The 21,956-nt window shown below is 48.4% G+C and overlaps 1 protein-coding gene across 1 annotated transcript in view; it reads left to right on the forward strand.

Annotated features, from left to right (window-relative positions):
- The first annotated feature begins 2,158 nt into the window (after nt 1-2,158).
- The window catches only part of LOC130866751 (protein THEMIS3-like), a 39,581-nt gene continuing 19,783 nt past the window's right edge, over nt 2,159-21,956 (forward strand). Inside the window, exons 1-2 of the mRNA XM_057758329.1 lie at nt 2,159-2,249; nt 3,293-3,427. Coding sequence (XP_057614312.1) covers nt 2,159-2,249; nt 3,293-3,427 — 226 coding nt within the window. The remainder of the gene's footprint in view (nt 2,250-3,292; nt 3,428-21,956) is intronic.

The following is a 21,956-nucleotide window of genomic DNA, read 5'->3' on the forward strand; positions in this document are numbered from 1 at the left end:
GTGTAACAGGTACTTGTAATAAAGAGGGAGCCTGGAGACCAGCATGCACTTTGGTATGCTAATAGGCTCCACAGATACCCACTTACCCATCTGCCACTGATGAAGAAATGGGTCCTTTGGTAGAGAGGAACTGGCTTCCCAAGTTCCTGAGGACTGCTGGCTTTTGTCTAACTGACAGAATTTGGGGAAATGGAGTTTCGTTTGGACCTAATAATATCAAGTAAAAAGCACTGTGGTATCTGAACAATGCCTACACAAAGAGACATCGATTCCAAACTATAAATAGTGGTCCCTTCTGGGAGGGAAGGCATGGGGAATGTACATTTCTTCTTTACAATTTTATTCTCACAGTAGATATTGCTCTTCGAATCAACTAAGGAAGAGGAAAAAGCCCTGTGTGGAGTGGGCTGTGGTGGGTGGAGCATGTGACCCTAGAGGGTCACTAGGATTCAGATCTGGGAGTCAGGGGCTAATGTTCAGCTCTGAGTAGGTGGGGTGTAGACAGCTGCTCCTCAAGTTTGAAACGTGTCGCCCCCTTAAGGGCTAATTGATCAAGCTTGTCTTACTTAGAACAGTTCTCTAGTGAGTCTCTCAAACTTTAACCCCATCGACTGGGGGGGGGGGTGCATGTTTAAATGAGGACTCTGGTTCAAGATGCCCAGAGTGAGGCCTGAGTCTGCATCCTCAACACACTGGTAGATGGCAGAGATGCTGTCCAAGCAGGGCCACAGCTTACTGGACGACATACCTAGAGTCACATTTGATAGGTTCGGAGGCTTGTTGACCTGTGTTCTGTCTCTTGGGTGATGTTAGAGAGGCTGATCTGCAGGTCTCACATTCTAAGAGACTGGAACTTTTGCTGGACCTCACAGCCAGAGTTAACAATACACCTTGCCGTCACTTAAGACAGCTATCTAAGACAAGATCTCCTGAGTAAATTGGGAGCATGGGGACCATGGGAGAGGGTTAAAGGGGAGGGGAGAGGCAGGGAGAGGAGCAGAGAAAAATGTGTAGCTCAATAAAATCAATACAAAAGTATTCATTCAAAAAAAAAGACAGCTATCTAACCATGCACTCAAACTATTTGTTTACCCTGCTTTTAAAAGAACAGTGTAATAATCAACCTTCCTTGCCTTGTATTTCCCATGCAATCAACTTCTACAACCTAAGCCAATGCATACCCGTAAATCTTAAATTGTGTGCTCTTCCATGCCCCTGACCCAGACAGCAAATGTGTATCATTTACTGAAAGCAGCAAATACAGAAGTTGAAAACAGCTTCTTAAAATCCACCATAAAAGTTGAAAGTAGCCATTTATGGATATTGGTTAATAAATAATAATGTCTGTTATCTAGTCGGTTGTAATCAGTTGGAGACAGTGACTTCATCCCTTGTAAAACTCTATTAAAGATTTCTGTAAAGTACCCCGTTCCTTCCCCCATGAGATGCTTTCTGTGCTGTTCAGTAAATACAGAGCCAAGTCCTTTGTTAGGACAGACACACACTGATGGAAGACATAGACACAGCCACAGATTCACAAGAAGCCTTCTTCAGATAGACACAGATTCAGCCTCACAACAGACAGAGGATCGAAGACACAGAGAGCAGGAAGGAGAAAATCCAAATCTGGACCCGTTCTTGGTTAAATGACATCAAGGGGGAAGAACTTTCTTTCTTTCCTTACGGTGATACCTATGCAATTATTAGTGATTCAGAATTAATCACAAATGCATACAATCCAAGCAACCCTGGTATCTCTGAGCAGCCTGTTCCTCAGAAGGTAGCTGAAGTAGCAGCATGTCATCTTGGAAGCTTGCCAGACATGCAGATGACTAGACCCACCTATGGAATCAAAGTCTGCATTGGGATGGAATCCTGAGGTGATGTCGTGCCTGGTGCTGCGTGGGATACCTTAATCTAGAAGATACTTCCCACAAGCCTTGCAAGCCTTTCCATCCAAAACAGTCAAGTGCCTGCCCCTTCCAGCCCTTGGACATTGAACTAATAAACTTTCTTTCCAGCAGGTTGCTTACTTCCTTCTTCCCCTTATGACACACGCATGGCTCACAGTTCAGATCGTGATCGGGTGGCTGATAGTTGTCTGTTCACTGCCTGGAGCAGTAGTGGCTATGTCCTGTAGGAAAGAAACTCTGTCATCATGGAACAAACTTGGGCTTCTTACATCAATTCCTTAAATCAGAACTCCCTGCCCAGACGAGTGAAGGTGACCGATGGAAACTATTTTTCAGGTAGGAAAAACAGAAAAAGATGGAGAATTCTGGGGTCAGAAGAAGCATAGACTGGCAAATTCCAAAGACGAAGGCTTCCTTATCAGTCCTGGTTGCGAGACTTCAGGAATGGGAGGGGTGTACTATCTAGATTATGTCGGGGGATGCTAGGGTCTGGAGAATCAAGCTTTATTCTACCAGAATCACCTAGGAGTATTGGAAAAGAGCGAAAAGCTGTTTCATTTATGGAAGACATATATTTATATATTTACTTGCTAAAGTATTTTCCTTATCCCCGGGCAGAATGAAATATACAGCCGGGCACCGCTCCTTGCTATGGGCTGTCATATTTCCGCCATTTGAAGGGTTGCTTTATTTATTTATTTATTTATTTAACTTGACAGGACGCTGGGAAAGGAGGGAGCGATTCACCAGTATTGCCTAGGAAGGGAAAACTGTTATCTTTGAGCAGTGACGATTTTTCACGCTGCTGAGAAATTACTGCAATTTGACACATGAAATCTAAGGCACAGTTAAACGTAAGGTTGAAAAATTGTCTTTTGTTGGCTTGATGATAACCAAAAAATTCATGTCACTGCTCTCCGCGTTTTCCCATGGTTAGCAAGCCTTCCGCCTGTGCCTTAGAGAGCCAGCTAGCTCTCTCTCTCTGCATTGTTAGAACAGAGGAAATAGGGCTTGCTGCTGGAAATGACAGGGTGGCCACGCTGCCCACTGAGCAAGGCAAATCATGATGGCTGCTTCTGAAAAAAATAATTATTTCAAATATTTTTAACTTTAAAGTGAATTACATATTCGGACAGACTGAAGAGTCTGCCTCCATTAAACGATGCTGAATGATCTAATCAGTGGTCTTTGTCTTTTTTTTCTGCATTCATTAAGAGGTCTCTGTTTGTCTTCTATGCCATATTTAACAAATTTTACTTAAATGTTTACACATTTTGCGTAAAGTTTTCATTTACCTGGAGAAATACAAATCTCTGGATGTAACGGTCAGCCTTTAAGAGTTTTTTTTTTCTTTTCCCGTGGCAATTATTGTCTTTCAGGGTCACTATCGCACCTGTCATTCTCCAAAGGGGATATCATTACGGTGACGGACCTCCAGCCGATCCACGTTAGGGCAGAAGTGAAGGATGGGGAGCAGGTTCTGGGCGTGGTCAATATACCTCTTGAATACAAAGGTACAGTGTACAAAACGCTTCCTTTTCGCTCGTTAGAATTTTGGTAGAACACGGGTACAGAAGGGAGGGAAGGTCATTTCTGTCTAGTTTTGTCCAGTGCTGTCACAAAAGGAAGCCAGGTTATCAGCTGGGACTTGGGTGAGTGGGGAAGCAATAGGAAGCGGGCATTTTCCAAACACCTGATGCGCGGTCCCGCTCCTGGTGATGTTGCCATCAGTCTGCAAAGCCCTGTACCCACACTCACGCTATGGCGTCAACTCCGTGCCTGTCGGAGACGGGTTGAAGAAACCCCTTAGCTTTTCTCTCTTGTGCTGGATCTGGTGGTGAAATGTCCCCATGCAAGAGTAAAGCCAGTATTAGAAACTGCGGCCAAGACTACAAAGCCGTAGACATTAACATTTGTGACGTTGTTTTGCTTCTGAGAAAGAGGAATAAAAATACTCACCCCTTATAACTAAGAGTATATGAAATAAATCACGATCTGAATTACTTTGTTGTCTACAGTGGGGTCAGTTAGGAAACACCAAGAGAAGAGAAACAGAGAGTGAGCAAGGTGTAAGACAGATGCTGGTGGAGAAAGAGGAAAGCACAAGCATGCGCAGAGGTGATCAGGATTTAAGAGCCAGGGAGCAATTCTGCGCAGGCGTCAAAGCTCCGGTGCAAGTGCGGTGACTTTCACCTCCATCGCTGAGATAGGGATGGTTCTGCTGGTGCTTTGGGAACACTGATGGCTCCCAAAGTGTTTTGGATCCCCCATAGTAGGTTCTCCGACGCAGTAAGCCAGACCAAGCAGAATTAAAACGACCAGGTTTTATGAGCCAAGCCTTCTTGGATGCCCTTTCCAGCCTCCCGGGGAGGTTGGGGGGCGGGGCGCGAATGACATGGCCGTTCTAAAGGGGATAGTTTAAATGCCCGTAGGGCCTCTCCGGGGTGATCATGTGCCCCAAGGAGGGTTCCTGCTATGGTAAGCTTTTGGGCGGGGGTCTTCTACCGCACCCCCGTTCTCCGCAGAACCAGGCTTGTGGGCCCCGTTTCTCTGAGGGGGTGGGGCTTGGGGAGGCAGGAATGTTGCTGAGGTAGAATTTCCAGTAGACACCATGGTGCCACAACTAAGGCCCTTGATGAGTAATTTCTAGTCTTGACATCAAGAGAGGATCCACAGAAGGTGCGAAGGTTGGTGACTGAGCAGACCGTGCTGAATTTTGAGCAAATGATCCAAAAGGCGTGTTTGATGACTTATTTATTAATACGCTGTTAGAAGGCTGGAGAGAGAACTCAGTAGTTAAGAGAACTTGCTGCTCTTAGCACAGGGGTTTGGTTCCCAGCACTCACAATGTAGTTCGCATGCATCTGTAACTCCAGTTCCGGGGGACCCCATGCCCTCCTCTGTCCTCCTTGGATTCTACACAGCACATGATGTGTAGGCATACATGCAGGCAAAACACCCATACACATAAAACAAGAAAAACAAGTAAATCCTTTTCAAAGACTTACCTAAAACGCGTAGAAATGTTGAAACCGTGGACGCATCACCAACCGCACTCGACAGAAGTGGAGGAAGAGCAGGATCCCAGCGGTGGCCTCTCCCCGTGACCACAGCCCCAGAGGCTCTCTTCTCTGGGTATGGACACATACTTCCCAGCTCTCCCAGAGCGCAAGTGGGGACTTTAAAGCAGGAATTCCCTGGAAAAGAAGGAACGAAAAATATCAGTGTTGCTATTCAGGCTTCTGGAAAAGCATTTCTGGGACCAGGATTAACTTGGAAGGAGTCTTCTGGAATGTTCCCCAGAGCCCACATCCCCTGGCCCTGCCTGTTGACGCAGTCCAAGCTGTCAGTCTCCTCTGAGATGCAAGGCAGAGTTCTTGCCTTTCTCTTCTCCATGAGCCCTTCTTCCCAGCTGAGGCCCCGAAAGTTCTCATTTAACACTGTGATTCTTGTAGCTTAAGAGTGTAGGGGTGTTGAGTCCATCAGCTCTGGCCACCAGAACCTCTGAAGACAGATTTTGTGGGGGAGCTGCAGCTGGCCTCCAGGCAACAGGCCTGCCCAGAATCCACACCTCTGCCTGCCCTCTCCACTACTACTGTGCCTAACCCTCCCCCACTCCCCGGAAGCAGGGACAGAAACTGTCCTAACACACGGGACTCTGTATGAGCAGCCAGAAGACCTGCCTCCTGGCTCAGGGATGTGGACAATATCCCTGCCACTCAGATTCAAAGACCTGCTGCTGCTGCTGCTGCTGCTGCTGCTGCTGCTGCAATATAAAGGGAGGTGGGGCCCGCTAGCCTCTAAAGGGCTTATCAGAAGCCGGGGTGGCTCTCTCTGCATGTTCAGGTGTGAGGTTGGCAGGAACAAGGAAGAGGGGAGAAGATGTATGGGGGCACTAGGAAACCCCAGGGTGGCCAGAAGGCAGGAAGAGAGGCACCTCAGTGAAGAAGGTTGCCCTGGAGCTCTCCTAGTTGTGAGGGCACAGCTGGAATGCTCAATGAAGGAGCATCTTTGCTTCTATTACCAACGTGTGAGCTTAGCCAACTCACCAAGCCACTGATGGGCACACCATGCTTTAAAATTGCCAGGGATGATGGTCCCAGTACCGCGCAGGAGGACCCTCAAGTGAAAACAGCTCCAAGCAGTCGAGTTTGAGGATGAAGCCCTAATACTGCAGCTTTGATTGGAGTCTGTTGCAGATTGCAGCGCAAAGAGATGGAGGGGTGGAGAAGGCCAGGCAGAGCTGGACACCTGGGGACTTACTTCCCCCTCTCGGGATTCATTTCCTGATTAGCATTCTACCATGCCTCTCTATTAAGGGTAGCCCAGAGGGTCAGATTAATCAAAGTGAAGAACATTCCTCTTTAAATTGCAATTACAAGCATTATTTGTGTTTTGAAATTCATCAGTCACCATTCACTCCCCTTACTATTTTTACAGCATTTTGGTGAATGGAACAAACAAATTTTTCAAGGCCTTACAGGGTCAGCAGCCCCGTGCTACAAGGCAGAAATGTTCTCACGTTGTGATGAAGGGAGGGAGGCGGGCTGACTGTGTGGCGGGTATTAAAATTGAACAGGCAGTTTCTGAATAAAGCGACGTGTGATTTATGAGTCAGAGCTAAAAGCTGGTGTTTTTAGTAAACCCGCATGCAACAGGGGTCACGCACGTTAGCACTGCATTTGGGGATTCTGTTAAGGAGCATTTGCTAGTGCATCTGTTTATTGGGTATATCAGAGTGGGGGCCACTGTTTTCCATCCAGTTATACAGCATCAGGGCAAGCATTTGAGAGGCATCCGTGGCATTTTCTTCCTGGTTTCAATGTGTAGCCTTTTTTCCTTAGCATAGCAGGAAATGGATATGGTCAACTCTGCTCCTGTCTGTTGCGGTGGTGCACACCAATAGCAAATGTGGAAGAGGCAGAGGCAGGAAGATCAGGAGTTTGAGACCAGCCTAGGCTACACCTTTTGGGCTGGAGAGATGGCTCAGTGGTGAAGAGCACCTGCTGCTCCTCCAGGGTACCCAAGTTCAGTTCCCAGCATCCGGTTTGGATGGTTTACAATCACTTGTAAGTCCAGCTCCAGCTCCAATGAGTCTGAGTCCTTCTTGTGGCCTCTTCACACACAGACACATAACACTTGGAAGAGGAGGAGGAGGAGAAAGAGAGGAGAAAGAGAAGGAAAAAGAGAGAAAAGAGAGAAAACCACATTTTGAGCAAAAACCAAAAACCAATAAAGTTGGAAGAAGGAAGATTCAAACATTTTCTAACATAAGACTTCCTAAATCTCACAATGTAAGAGAGGGATTGGTATCCCTCTTCCTCCTCTACATGGAAAAGAAGATCTTTAGATGCTCAAGTGCCTTCTATAAAATGGCATGTCTGCATTATAGTCTACATGGATCCTCACAGCTATTTAAATCATTTCTAGATTACTTATTATATCTAGCAGAAAGTAAATGGTATATAAGTAGTTTGTCTGGATAGATTCAGGAATGATTTGTTTTGTTTTGTTTTGTTGTTTTTAGGACAGTCTCGTTAAGTCGCACAGGTTGGCCTTGACCTCATTATCCTTCTGCCTCGTCCTCCTGAATCAAAATTTTTCCCCAGATGTTTCTTATCATAGCTGGTTCTGTCTGAAGATACAGAACCTGCAGTTAAGGAGGGCCAGCCATTTTGTTATTGTCTTTATCATGCTTATTGTTCCGAGATGTAAGGGGAGAAGTGATAAAATTGAATTTTAAACACTAGGCTGAACATCAGAAAGGTCTTCTTTTGAATGTTAAACCCTGTCATTGTTTGTTTGTGTCCTCAAGGGTGGAAATTCTGACAGACAAGAAGACAGGCACATAGAAGCCCAATGCATGCAGCATCCAGACGCAGGCACATAGGAGCAAATGCATGCAGCATCCAGACACAGGCACATAGGAGCACAGTGCATGCAGCATCCAGACACAGGCACATAGGAGCACAGTGCATGCAGCATCCAGACACAGGCACATAGGAGCGCTCTGCATGCAGTATCAGACACAGACACATAGGAGCGCTCTGCAGGCAGCATCCAGACACAGGCACATAGGAGCACAGTGCATGCAGCATCCAGACACAGGCACATAGGAACACAGTGCATGCAGCATCCAGACACAGACACATAGGAGCGCTCTGCATGCAGCATCCAGACACAGGCACATAGGAGCAAATGCATGCAGCATCCAGACACAGGCACATAGGAGCACAGTGCATGCAGCATCCAGACACAGGCACATAGGAGCACAGTGCATGCAGCATCCAGACACAGGCACATAGGAGCGCTCTGCATGCAGTATCAGACACAGACACATAGGAGCACTCTGCAGGCAGCATCCAGACACAGGCACATAGGAGCACAGTGCATGCAGCATCCAGACACAGGCACATAGGAGCACAGTGCATGCAGCATCCAGACACAGACACATAGGAGCGCTCTGCATGCAGCATCCAGACACAGGCACATAGGAACACAGTGCATGCAGCATCCAGACACAGGCACATAGGAGCACAGTGCATGCAGCATCCAGACACAGGCACATAGGAGCGCTCTGCATGCAGTATCAGACACAGACACATAGGAGCACTCTGCAGGCAGCATCCAGACACAGGCACATAGGAACACAGTGCATGCAGCATCCAGACACAGACACATAGGAGCGCTCTGCATGCAGCATCCAGACACAGGCACATAGGAGCACAGTGCATGCAGCATCCAGACACAGGCACATAGGAGTGATCCGCATGCAGCATCCAGACACAAGCACATAGGAGCAAATGCATGCAGCATCCAGACACAGGCACATAGGAACACAGTGCATGTAGCATCCAGACACAGACACATAGGAGCAAATGCATGCAGAATCCAAACACAGTGGTGTTTCCAGACTCCTAATAGTTCCCTCTGCTGCATGAGTTTTCTCCAGAAGCTCATTTCCCAGGCCCAGATCTCAGACCCTGTAGCTTCTTGAAGCCCAATACCAAAGGAATCTGTGTCCAATTCCATAAACTGGGAATATAGTCACTTAGGGGTATAGTTTCTCCTCCAGAAAGAGAAAGCAGAACCCCTGTGGATAAACCAAACTCAGCCAGAGTCTACACTTACCTGCAAGGTTCCACCTTGCCGTCAGATAGAATTTGGACTGACTGATACCCCTGTGAAGCCACCTTCATCTTTCTTTCTCTGTTGAAATGACATGTTTAAGTGTCCTTCCTCTGCCCTTTGCAAACTAGGTGTCAGGGACCAATTTCAGAACTAACACTGTGGGTAGCGGATAGCAGATTCTACATGAGCTGGGCTGAACCCAGGCGTTCAAAGGAATCAGTTACTGAGTTCATGAACACGAAGTCCAGTTGTCATCTACCCATTTGGTTGTGTCGCTTTCTTCCAACTAGGAAAATGGATGATCTGCTGAAAACTGAATGAATGGTAGGGCCAACAGTAGCCGTGCAAAGCAATTTATTGCTTATCCGTCCACACAGGCTCTCCTATTCTGCTCATTTTGACAACTAAGTCTCAGATCCAGTTTGTTAACTTTACAGATAAAAAGATTTTTTTTTTTCGACTCTCAAATCCTATTTGGCTGTCAAAGCCCCTGCCAGGATGCGTGGCTGAGCAAAATACACTTTCTGCTTACTCCCTGAACATGCTATGTTTTGCTGTTAAGCCCAGAGAAGAGCTTCCTGGGCTGTGGAGGATCTGAGGCTGACACCTTGCATGCATTTCCCATTCAGAACAAAGCAAGGGAAACAGGCGTGGGATAAACGCACTTGCCATCCGAGTTAGCCCTACTTTAGAACGCCGCAGTTCACAGAACAGCATTGTCTAAAGCCTCGGGAATCTGGTGCAGCTCCCAGCGCAACCACAAGCAATTCTGCCCTGATTGCTCTAACCTACATGGCCGTGCCTTTCGCTGTACAGGGAGAAACTAATGAGATGAAGGGCTTTCTGGGATGGGAACCTGCTAGCCCGCTGCCTAATGCACCGTGCCTGGGACCTCTGGGAGCCCACCTCCCGGATTGCCGACGTGCCTGGTTGCAGCAGAAGATGCTTATGTGTCTGTCGGCCGCAATGGGGTGTAAGTGGGCTGGAAAACGGAACAGCAGGTGAGAGGAGAGCCTGCGGGGAAGCAGCTAAATGGTTCCTCCTCCCAGCACGGCAGACATCAGCATCATCTCCAGAATAGCATGTATCTGCCTAGAGTGCATATTGGGCACCCAGACACGGAACCACAATGGGAAGGCCACGGGTGGGGGCTCGGAGGCAGCCACTTCCGGCTTGCCGCTCATGTCAGGAGCCAGGAGCTATGTCTTAGAAATGTGAATCCGGTAACGGCTGAACTGTGTTATCTCTACGGTTATCAAGATGAATTCAGTAAAGTAGAGGATCAGAGGCCTGCTCTTCAATGAACGTGCCCATTTCAGTTCAAAGGGAGGAGATTAAAATAAATCAGAAGTCACTGATGATAAAATTTAGTCAGCTAAGTGATGATCAAAGGGGAAATGAAGTACAAGAGCTTAGAGCACTGTGGAAGGCTCCCATAAAGACTAGAGGCTTCTAACTCGTGCACCCTGTCGGCTTCCTTGACAGAGGGTCCTCTTATGACAAGTAACTACGCCACAGCTGTGTTTTCCCCGCGCCCATTTGGCATGTCTTCCCACCAGCGGAGCTCTCCGCTGGAACATGGCGGGCCAGCAACAATGAAGAGAGCAAAAAGGACTTCATCAAGTCCCCGAGAAGGAGCCGGCAACGCTCCTTGGCTCTGCTCTAGTTACTGAATCCCAGGGGACACAATATGAAGGGTATCCCCACCCCCTGTCTCACTCATGTTCCTGTCTGCTGGGCTGTAAGACAAACAGAAACCAAAGTCAAAGCCGGTCCCATCTGGAGTGCCGGGGCTCTGTGACTGGGTTCACTTGGCTCTGCCAACTTCTCTGCCAGGCTTCTGTGGGCCCAGTTCTGCTCCTCTGGCTTCTGCCCTAGGTACTGTAACCACGACACAGAGGCTTGCCCTTGACAGCCTGAAGCAGAGAAGAAACAGCAAAAACAAGATGTGGAACAAGACAGTCACCCTGGGCTCTGCTGAGAAACTGGGGCACACGGAGGCTTCCTTCAGGCTTTCCCGAGTAAGAGAGCTCACCATGAGTGCTGTGGAGGACAGCCACGGACTGCTGTGGTACAGCCTTCCGCCTCAGCAACAGGCTCCTGCCAGCATCTCACGGAGATCTGGAGAGCTCTGCTCTAGCCCAGATTCCAGCATTCTTCCAAGTTCAGGAATTCTGCTTCCTACATGAGCAGCGCTCTGATCAGTGTGCCGGCTACAGCAATGCTGGACAGTGCTCAGAAAAGAGCATAGAGTCCAAAGCCATCCTGGGCAAGGGACTCGCGGACAAGTAAAACTCGCCCCTGCCCAGGCTCTCCTGTGGTCCTGCGGGCAGCAACCCTCTTCCAATTACAGCTGGGAGAGGCTCGCCATACATAATACTTCTTAGCTGAAAGACCGAGACCACTACTACACCCTCCTTCCCTTGGTGCTTGGCAACTGCGTGCCTTTTTCTGTTGGCTGCAAGATGCTGCCCATGAAGCAAAAAGATGAATCACAAAACCCTTTCACAGGAGATAAAATCCTGTTAGCTTCGCTTCTCAGGTGAACATGCAAAGACGAAAGAATCAATATTGGTTGTATGAATTGACAACTCTCCAAGCCTTCACGCCTACGTCAAACAAGAAACTCCTCTCAATACTGGCTTTGCCCTCCTGAAACTCAAATGTATTGGTGTGAAGGGGCAGCCCAGGGAAGCCCAGAGATAGCCGAGAAGTGCCTTTAGGACCCGGCAAAGTCACCTTGCTGTTGGCACTGTCACCTAGAAGAGCCGGTGGTGGAATGTGGGTGGTGAGCTGTTGACACTTTGCAGCCAACCAGAAATGAAGGGTGAGGCTGTGGAAATCCCCGCAGGCTGTGATCCAGGGGTGACTTATTTGCTATCACTTTCCATATGCCTGTTTACCCCTGTATTTCAGGACCACTTCTGCCTCAAAGCCCACCTGCATCTGTCCATCTCTATACACAGTAAGGCAAGTTCCCCTTGTTTCTTAGGAGGCTCAAGCGAACACATGCAGTTCAAGTACATGGTGCAATGGCCAGGGAAGGAGGAGGCTCCCTAAGTGGATGCTTATCGGTCTGTGTCTAGAAAGGGACACACCCTTTCCTTAGTCTGAGAAAGATTGATTTAGAACCAATGGCTTTCAAATAGGTCTTTCTCCAAGGTGAAGGGTCTTGCTATCCTAGCAGAACCAAACTCAGTCTTCCTGTGCCTATTTGAACCACAGGGATGGCTCTGTATCTGGGGCTGTCAGCTTGGGATTCCAGGAAGCAGAAGTAAAGGACCCAGTGAATCATGATACTTTGAAGGCCCATGAAGCTTGGTCACTACAGGGAGCCTGGATGGTCATCAAGAGAATCCTACAATGTACCCTTTTATTTAAAAAAAAAAAATGTCCATTCTCTGCTCAGCTGATGTCCCCTCCAGAGCTGTCGCACAGGTCCACCATCCACCCCTCCCCCCTTTGGCTTCAGTGAAGCTCCCCCTTGAAGGCAAAGCACTAGTTATTTTGGGTACTGCTAGTTGGCCAAAACTGAGAACTTATTTTCTAAGATTCTTAGAAGAGCATAGCTATGTTTCTTCTTGAAGCTGTGAATTTTGGTCTATTCTTTTTTTTTTTTGGTTTTTCGAGACAGTGTTTCTTTGTGGTTTTGGAGCCTGTCCTAGAACTAGCTCTTGTAGACCAGGCTGGTCTCGAACTCACAGAGATCCGCCTGCCTCTGCCTCCCAAGTGCTGGGATTAAAGGCGTACGCCACCACCGCCCAGCTTGGTCTATTCTAATATAGATGTCTATATAGATTGTCTTAGTGTTTCTATTGCTACAAAGAAACACCATGACCCAAAAGCAAATTGGGGAGGAAAGGGTTTATTTGGCTTACAGTTTGAGATCATCATTGGAGGAAGTCAGAACAGGAACTCTAGCAGGGCAGGAACCTAGTGGCAGGAGCTGATGCAGAGGCCGTGGAGGAGTGCTACCTACCAGCTTGCTTCCCCTGGCTTGTTCATCCTGTGTTCTTATAGAACACAGGACCACCAGCCAAAGCATAGTACCATCTTCCATGAGCTAGGCCCTCCCCCACTGATCACTAATTGAGAAAATGTCTTCTTGCAACTGGATCTCCTGGAGGCATTTTCTACACGGAGGCTCCTTCCTCACTGATGACTCTAGCTTGCGTCAAGTTCACACACAAAACCAGACAAGTACAAACATCTATTCATTTGTTTCTATTGAAATTTATCTTCTTTGTCATCTTGATTCACAATAGTTAAGATATGGATGCAACCTAAGAGTCCCTCAATTGATGAGTGGGTGTATTTAAGCGATGGACTTCTTTTATAAAGATAGAAGTCTGGCATTTCCAACAACCTGGCTAGAATTGATAGACATTATGCTAAGTGAAATAAGTAAGTGAGATTTGGAAAGATGCATACTATCTAGCCTCACTGATAAGTGGAACCTGAAAACAGTTCAAGTGTAGATGCCGCTGAGAGCTGTGACTCCTGAGGCTGGAGGGGATAGAGAGGACAGGGGGACAGTGAGGTACTGATCAAAGAAGACACTGCTTCTGTGACTTCTGTCACATGCGCCGTGCGCTCATCGCAGGGGCTAATGATGTCTTGGGCGTTTCAAAAATCACTGAGGCAGATTTTAAACACGCTTACCACAAAAACCAATGGATCGGTGAGGTAATTGATACATTAGCTAGCTCAATTGAATCTCGCTGATTCTAAAGGCCATATGGTTCTCCATAGTACATTAGGGAGCCAGCCCCCATTTTAGAAAAGAGGTTATTTATACTATGAGTTTATTTGAATGTGGCCACATAGATCTACATCAGTAATGGGATAAAGAGGTACTGCTCAGGGAAATTTCTAGAAGGGCAGCAAGAATGAGCTGAAGATGTCCAGGACAGTTATTTTGAAGGCAAAGCAATGGATTGAATTATTCCCTAGAGTAGATGACAGACGTGTCGTAAGGTGGCACTGGGCGTTTGTCTTCCCCGCTGAGCCCCTCATCCACACTCAGCCCTTTCTCCACAGGCGCCCTGCTCCTCAGCAGGAATGAAACCCTGACAGTTCTTTGCACTCAGGAATCCATTTTCCTTTAGAGTCGTCAGAAGGCTAGGTTCATTAAACCAATCAGAGCCTGGAAGTCGCGCTATTACACCTTCAAATCTGCAAGCTAGTCAGCAAAGGATGGCCTCTTCAGCCTTGCTGCTGTCGTCTTGAGAAACTAGGTTGAGTGTGGAAGGCAAAAGGTGCCCTCAGAGGCCCAGGAGAAACACACGTATCTGAATTAATCCAGAGGACAGTGCGTTTGATTGACAGGTTTTTGGTTGATTAATTGGTTGGTTTTGCTTTGTTTGGTTTCGTTCTCCTAGCTCACGTCCTATAGGGTAGAACTTGGGGATGTCGGTGGATTGAATAACAAATAGGGGACCAGTGAAGCTAGACAGTGAGTTCCCTGTTGAGGGATGTTGCTAAGGGGGACACAGTCTAAGGACTTCTCCCTCAGCTGGTGCCCAGTGGGGCTAATCAGATGGGGGTAGCATGTTGCAGCCAACCACGCCAGCTAGCCCAGGGCATGGTCCCTGCTCCCACATCAAGGCAGTGCCTTTAAACTCTGCTTTCTTCTTCCTGTCCTGGCACTGTGCCATCTACTGGAGACACTCTGTGCTGTACACTCCTGGTGCCGTCTCTTTCCTCATTGTTGATGATGGTTATAATCACCTGAGAAGGAAGGCACACACGGCCATCCCCGGTCTTCCCCTGATGAACCCATAGTATTAAAGTATTAGAAACCGAATGTTTTTCTCTTATGGTATGCTGGTAATCAGACAGAGGCATTGGTGTCCACCTTCAGAGAGAAGGTCGCTGGAGTTGTAGATTGTAGAGCTTGCTTACTTGTATCTGTGACTTAGTATCTGACTTGGCTTCCATTCTTTTTTTTTTTTTTTTTTTTTTTTTTTTTGGTTTTTTGAGACAGGGTTTCTCTGTGGCTTTGGAGCCTGTCCTGAAACTAGCTCTTGTAGACCAGGCTGGTCTCGAACTCACTTGGCTTCCATTCTTGTGGTTTTTATGGGTCTTTTTGTTTTGGAGTTATTCTGCCGTCTTAGACAGTTTAGATACACAATTGAAGGCTCACATGGCTGATGCATGATGCCACCACACAAGCTTTACCCTTTCATAACACCTGCCAAAGGAGGTGAGAAAAGCCTATAAGACTACAACTTAATCCTGTGAGTGGGATTAAGTTAAATTAAGCCTGGGAAGAGGCACAATAATCTCTGACTTATAAATGGGGAGTTCCGATATAAAGTAACAATCGAGCATCCTCTTGCTGGCTCATATTAAGTTTCTGATACCCAAATGCTGAGTGTAGACTCACTCACATACCCGGCATGCACTGGGAAGAGGAGGTGTGAGCCCACTCACATACCCGGCGTGCACTGGGAAGAGGAGGTGTGAGCTCACATACCCAGTGTGCAGTGGGAAGAGGAGGTGTGAGCCCACTCACATACCCAGTGTGCAGTGGGAAGAGGAGGTGTGAGCTCACATACCCGGTGTGCACTGGGAAGAGGAGGTGTGAGCTCACTCACATACTCGGTGTGCACTGGGAAGAGGAGGTGTGAGCACACATACCCGGTGTGCAGTGGGAAGAGGAGATGTGAGCTCACTCACATACCCAGTGTGCACTGGGAAGAGGAGGTGTGAGCACACTCACATACCCAGTGTGCACTGGGAAGAGGAGGTGTGAGCTCACTCACATACCCGGTGTGCACTGGGAAGAGGAGGTGTGAGCTCACTCACATACCCAGTGTGCACTGGGAAGAGGAGGTGTGAGCTCACATACCTGGTGTGCACTGAGAAGAGGAGGTGTGAGCACACTCACATACCCAGTGTGCACTGGGAAGAAGAAATGGGAGCTTCAGTCTTCCTTGGCTGAACAGATAACAGATTTTTTTCAGCCACTTCCCAAAGTTCACTGTGCCTCTTGCTAAACGGCTTCCGTTATTCTGGCACAATTCCTTCAGAAGAGCTCACATCTGCGGTTCTCAGTCTAAAGGTGTCTGGCCCCATGTAGCGTCACGCATGTTATGGGGGGGACATGTGGCAGGCGAGGAGGCCACTGCCGTCGTCCCTCCCTCTCTTTCTGTAGCACGTGTGGTCCGCCATCCCCACCCCACTTACAGCCTCTTATTTCCTCTTCTATGACCCCTTTGCCACTTCTAAGCATCTACATACATTCCAAGTTAAGCAACTAAAACTTCAAAACCATCACCGAATATGAGAGCACAAACAGTGTTTGACTTTCTGGGCCTGGGTCTCTTCTTTCAGTATATTTTCCCAGGTTCATCTGTTTTCCTGAAATTTTCATAATTTTCTTTTTCTTTCCATTTCGGTAAAATTTTGAGTAGATGGTGGTTATCTATTACCCATCGGCTGGTAGACATGGAGGCTAAGTCCAATTCCTAGCTAGTAACCAGAGCGAGCAGTAATGGGTGTGGATGCACACGTATCTCTGTGGTGAGATATAGAGTCCTTCATATATATGCCCAAATGTGGGATGCCTAGCTCATACGGTGCCTTATTTCCAACTGTTTGAAAACTCTCTAGAATGATCTTCAAAATAGTTCACTTACAACAGTGTTTCAGAGCCCCCTTCTCCACATCCATACCAGTGTTTCTGCTCTTGCTCTCCTGGTCCTAAAAACAGACACCTAGGTCCCTGCAGAAATGGCTACCTGGCGACTGTCAAACAGGTAGTGAATACAGTCCAGATACACTGGCCAGGGCATCCTGGGTGGGACGAAAGGGACATCAAGAGATTCCATCACGCTACTTGAAGGGACTCTAGCCGGCCTGAGCGTGGCAAACGTGGCTCTGACAGGCTTTGCCCTTCTCCCCCGTTCCCTCTGCCTTGCTGAGAGCTGTTAGATTATGTTGCTAAAGCTAGCCACCATCGTCTATTCCCTTATTTGGCCACTTCCTCCTTCTGAGGCTGAGTACCAAGGTCCAGCTATCAAAGTATTGAAGTCCAGCAATCAAAAACGCCCTTTGACTCACCTACTTAACATTCCCAGTTAAAATTAACCACCGCATCCTAACACGGGTATTTCCCCTCTTATCTTTCTGAGCTGCCATTTTCCCATGGGCCATGTCTGTCTTCTCTCTATCCAGAGGCGGTCCTTTGTCCCCCACCAGGACAAAGACCCCTTTCCCCTCTCCCTTGTTTCTTTCCCCTTCCCCTGCTTCCTCTATCTCCTGTCTTTGTCTCTTATTCCCTACACTTTGCCCCGGAGGAAATCTCCTTTGTGCTGAGAACTTGGTCTTGGGGGTCCTCACACCGATCCCTTTCACTACCCATCATGTTGAACAATTTAAAATGTATAATTTGGCCAGGCGGTGGTGGCGCATGCCTTTAATCCCAGCACTCGGGAGGCAGAGGCAGGTGGATCTCTGGGAGTTCGAGACCAGCCTGGTCTACAAGAGCTAGTTCCGGGACGGGCACCAAAGCTACAGAGAAACCCTGTCTCGAAAAACCAAAAAAAAAATAAAATAAAATAAAAAAAAATAAAATAAAATGTATAATTTGTTTCTGAAATTTTCCACTTAGTGTTTTCAGACATGGTTGCATGTAGGTAATGAAGCCCCTGAAAGCAAACCCTCAGATAATGGTGCCTACTCCAGTCAATAACTTCTACTTGAAGAAAAAAAAAATGCTGAAAGAGTACATCCCATAATAGTCAGTACGTGAGGTAACGTGTGTTAGCTTGGTTTGGCCGTTCTGGTGTGCACATGTTTCAAAACACCATGTTATATAGCATCAACACAGCTTGTATTCAGCAATTCAAAAAACAGAAATAATGCTGACCTCAGAAAGACCACCAGACGATAATGACTACAGATGAATTTTTTCATGCGTCTGCTCTGACGTCAAACCCAAAGCAAATGATTGTCTCTCGTCCCTAGCTATCGCAGCTGCGGAATTGTGATAGCCTGTTAGCAAGTGTGGCCCCCGAAGCGCAGGGGGCCCTGGCTCGGCGTGTTTTATATCATATCTGATACCCAGGAGCCCGAGGAAATTGACAGGGATCATCAAGGGCTTTGGGGTGCACTCGCTCCAAGCACCCGGCCACAGCAGCTGGAGATAGCATTCAGCGGTCCTAGTCTGTGTGCGCTGAGTGGCTTAGGTTCAGCAGAGGAAACAGCCGAAGGCTGACTTGATATAGGTCTCTGTGGTTCTGGTAAGCAAGTCACAGAGGGTCTCCAGAAACAAGGGACCAAAGAAATAAGGGCGAGTCAGGATCTTTAGAGCTGTAGATGGTCTTAACTATGCATCACAATCCCCGGTGGGCTCTAAAAGCCTGTGGTAGCCTCACTCTGGAACGGAACGCGTGATTTAATTAGGCTAAGGTGGAGCTGGGCCTGGCTGGCGCTAAAGCTCCCCAGGTGACTGTAAGAAGCCGTCAGGGCTGAGCAAAGCTCTGGGCTGCTCCCCTCGAGTGGGGTCCCCTGGCAGCCTCCCTGAGTATTTTGTAGAAATGTGCTTTCCTGTGCCCACCTCAGGCTGCTCCTCTGAACACTGTGTACTTGGGCCTGCCCTCTAGAAGACGCCAATGTACCCTAAGGTTTAAGAACCATCAGGCTGAAAGAGGGAAGCATATGTTATTGAGAGCTGAAGGGGCAGGGTCGGGGTGAGGGTGGAAGCGAGGATGTTGCGGGGATACCTAGCTGGAATCCAGTTGCTAGATTTGGAGTCTGGGGATCTGTGGTGGCGCAGAACTGTCGCGATGATGTGGGGTTTGCACAGACAGAGAAGGCGACAGGCTAAATAATACACACGCTTTTAGGAGACGCCTCGGAGTGGAGTTGATGCCCGGCAAGGGTACGGACGCTCTGCGCAGAGGTTGTGGAGTGAGGATGGGGTGGTTGTTTAGAAACAGTTTCGCGCCATGCAGACACTGCAGCGCTGCGGGAATTGCAATCCTGCGGGCATTGCTGCCTTGCCCCTGGGGCCCTGTGGTCCTGTGCGCTCGACCTGGAGACCTACAGAGGACTTGAGGACACTCTTAACATTTCATGGAAAATGTTCACTCTTCTTACTGCACAAACTATCTGACAGGAGCCAAGGAATGAGAGTGTTTATTTGAGGCACCTGGTCACTTTGTAGCCACTGTCATGAAACAGAGTGAGACCCGCTCAGCTGTTTCCTTTACGTTCAGTCTGGGACTCGAGCCCACAGAGCGGTGCGGCCCACATTTCCACTCATTTACCCCACTGCAGTTAGACAAGTCTAGAAACTCCTGCACAGACATGCCCAGATGTCGCTTCGTGATTCTAGATAGATCCTGTCAACTGACCATCAGTCTCAAGTGTCACAAGTGGTACCCACGGGGGGGGGGGGGTTGTGGAGGAAGAGGGCGAGTGGGCTGCAGAGCGAAGGTTCTAGAAGGAAACAAGAGCTGCAGAGACAGGGGCATACAGAGCAGAGAGGGGACCACATCCCAGGCCTGGGCAGTGAAGCCCTCAGAGAGCTAAACTCTGCGAGCCCCAGTTTCTTCACCATGACCTTGCTGTGGGCCTGAGGCATGACGGAACTCACCGGCTCAGGGGTCAGGCTGCTCAGTGCAGCATAAGGTCAGGATTGCTGGAGCCCAGAACTCTTGGCCAGCACTGTCCTCAGTTGCTAGCTGCTGGTGGTCAGTTTTCCAGGCCTTCTTCCCTTTCCAGGCTTTTTAATCTCCTATTTGTTGCTGGACCAAGGCAGACAAGCACTATGGCCCTCAGCATCTTCATCAGTAATAAACGGGGTGTGACCTGCAGAGCGGTGGTTGGTGACTGGGCTGAACCAATCACGGTAAAGGCCAGTCTTCCGGTAGAGCCCAGCTGCTGGCCGAGCTCTACCTCCACCTGTGCGCCCCAGGGCTGGTCTCGTTCTTAGTCATGTGTTCATCACAGCAATAGAAACCCTAAGGAAGACACGGGGCAGAAGTAAACTGGGGAGGGCCGTGACTTTTCCAGGCAACTTGCTACGGCACTTTCGACCTGCAAGGAGCAGAGCCTGGGAGTCCGTTTGCTGGGGCGTTCTGACACCTTACAGAAATCTCCTTGTGCATCCCCCAGATCGCAACCACTCACACACACCTTCCCAAGGGTGCCAGACGACAGTTTGTCAGATGATCCCCAAGAGCCCAGGGGAGACTGGCGACAGTGTGGCTCGCACACAACGTCTTACCCTGTCCGTCACTAATGACCATTTTGTATATTATACTCAACCCATGAGAGGTTCTCAGCCACATCATTGTCCTTCCCAGCTCAAACCACACATCTGTGACATACAGTCGTTATATGGGACGGCAAAGGGCTCCCAGAACAGGTGCCAGCGCAGGTGGTGATGAAGGTGGGGCGCACCTGCTGCCCTTCCCATCTGGAAGCTTCTGGAAGCCCCACCCCTTCACCCCACTCTGCTGACTCTACCAGGGTGCACCTTCTCTAGGACCCAGTGAGCGTGTGCTGGGCCTCCCTGTCTGACTGAAGCGAGCCTTTGCTGGGGAGAGCCCAGTCCGGAAAATCGCCACTCTCCCATCTTCTGTCCTTGTGCCTTAGTTGGGGTCTCTATTTCTGCCACGAACACCATGACCAAAAGCAGCGAGGGGAAGAAATGGTTTGTTTCAGCTTATGATTATCGTCCGTCACTGAGGGAAGCCAGGGCAGGAGTCCTGGAAGCAAAGGTGGGGAGGGGACGGAGACGGGGATGGGGACGGGGGGGGGGGGCGGGGGGGACAGGAGGGCGGGTGGAATCATGCTGTTTACTAGCTTGCTTGCTCCTCGTGGCTTGCTCCTCTTTCTTACAGCCCCGGTAGCTGCAGCCCAGAGGTGGCACAGGCCACAGTGACCTGGGTCCTCCCACATAAATCATCCGTCAAAAAAACTGATGGGGGTATTTTCTCAGCTGAGATTTCCTCTTCTCAGATGAGTCCAACTTGTGCCACAATGACAAAAAAAAAAAAGACGAAAAAGCTAATTAACATAACTACCACACCTTGAGATCTTGAATTGGATTTAAGGGACTGTTAATAGCGAAAATAAAAATCCTGTTTTGAAAATTATGGTGAGTGTCTGTTGGAGAATTTATGAAACAAAAATTGCTCCAGGGTTTTAAGTACAGTTTATTTTCTTCATTTATGTATTCTTTATGGAGAGGGAAAAAAATGATGCTGCCCAGAGCGGCTGTGTAAAAACTATGTTTACAGACGTACTCTCCTAAGGTGTTGGTATACTGTTAACACATTAAAGCCACCCAGCAACAAACTAAAACTACATCCTTTAATTAGACGTCTTTCTCCAAGCGTGGAACCAGCACGGGGCATTGTTCCTACCAGGAGCTACCCTTGGGTCCAGGTGAGTCTGAGTGCCAGAAATTCCACGCTTGCAGGGAAGGGCTCCAGTACCTTGCTGTGGTGACAGCGCCATCTGGTGATCCTGCGAGGTATTAGGGAAGCGAACGGCCCTGAGCATTCTTCCGCGTGTCTGTCCCCAGAATCGTCCTTGGCTGTCAATGAAATTGGCGTCTCCCCATGGTGCCGTAGGAGTGTGTGTAGGGCTCTTCTGCAGGTAGGGGTAGGTTTAAGAACTAACAAGAAGTTTCATCTCTCTGGCTTAAGTAAAGACGTTCGTCTGCCTGGGTTTTCTACGGAACCAATTTACCGGCGAGGCCAGGAGGAAAAGCCACCTAGCTTTTCTGGGCGACAAGAAAACAGTAGTACTAGATAGGAGACCTTTCAGAATTGTCAGTCATGCCCGAGGCCTGACGCCTGGCTACCTCTGGGAATAGACATCTCAGAGAGATATGTCAGAGAGCTCCATGCTTTAATGTTTCTGTCAAAGCGTGTAGGTCAATGTCAGTGT

Source organism: Chionomys nivalis, chromosome 26 (assembly GCF_950005125.1).
Source record: "Chionomys nivalis chromosome 26, mChiNiv1.1, whole genome shotgun sequence".
Lineage (NCBI taxonomy): Eukaryota > Metazoa > Chordata > Mammalia > Rodentia > Cricetidae > Chionomys > Chionomys nivalis.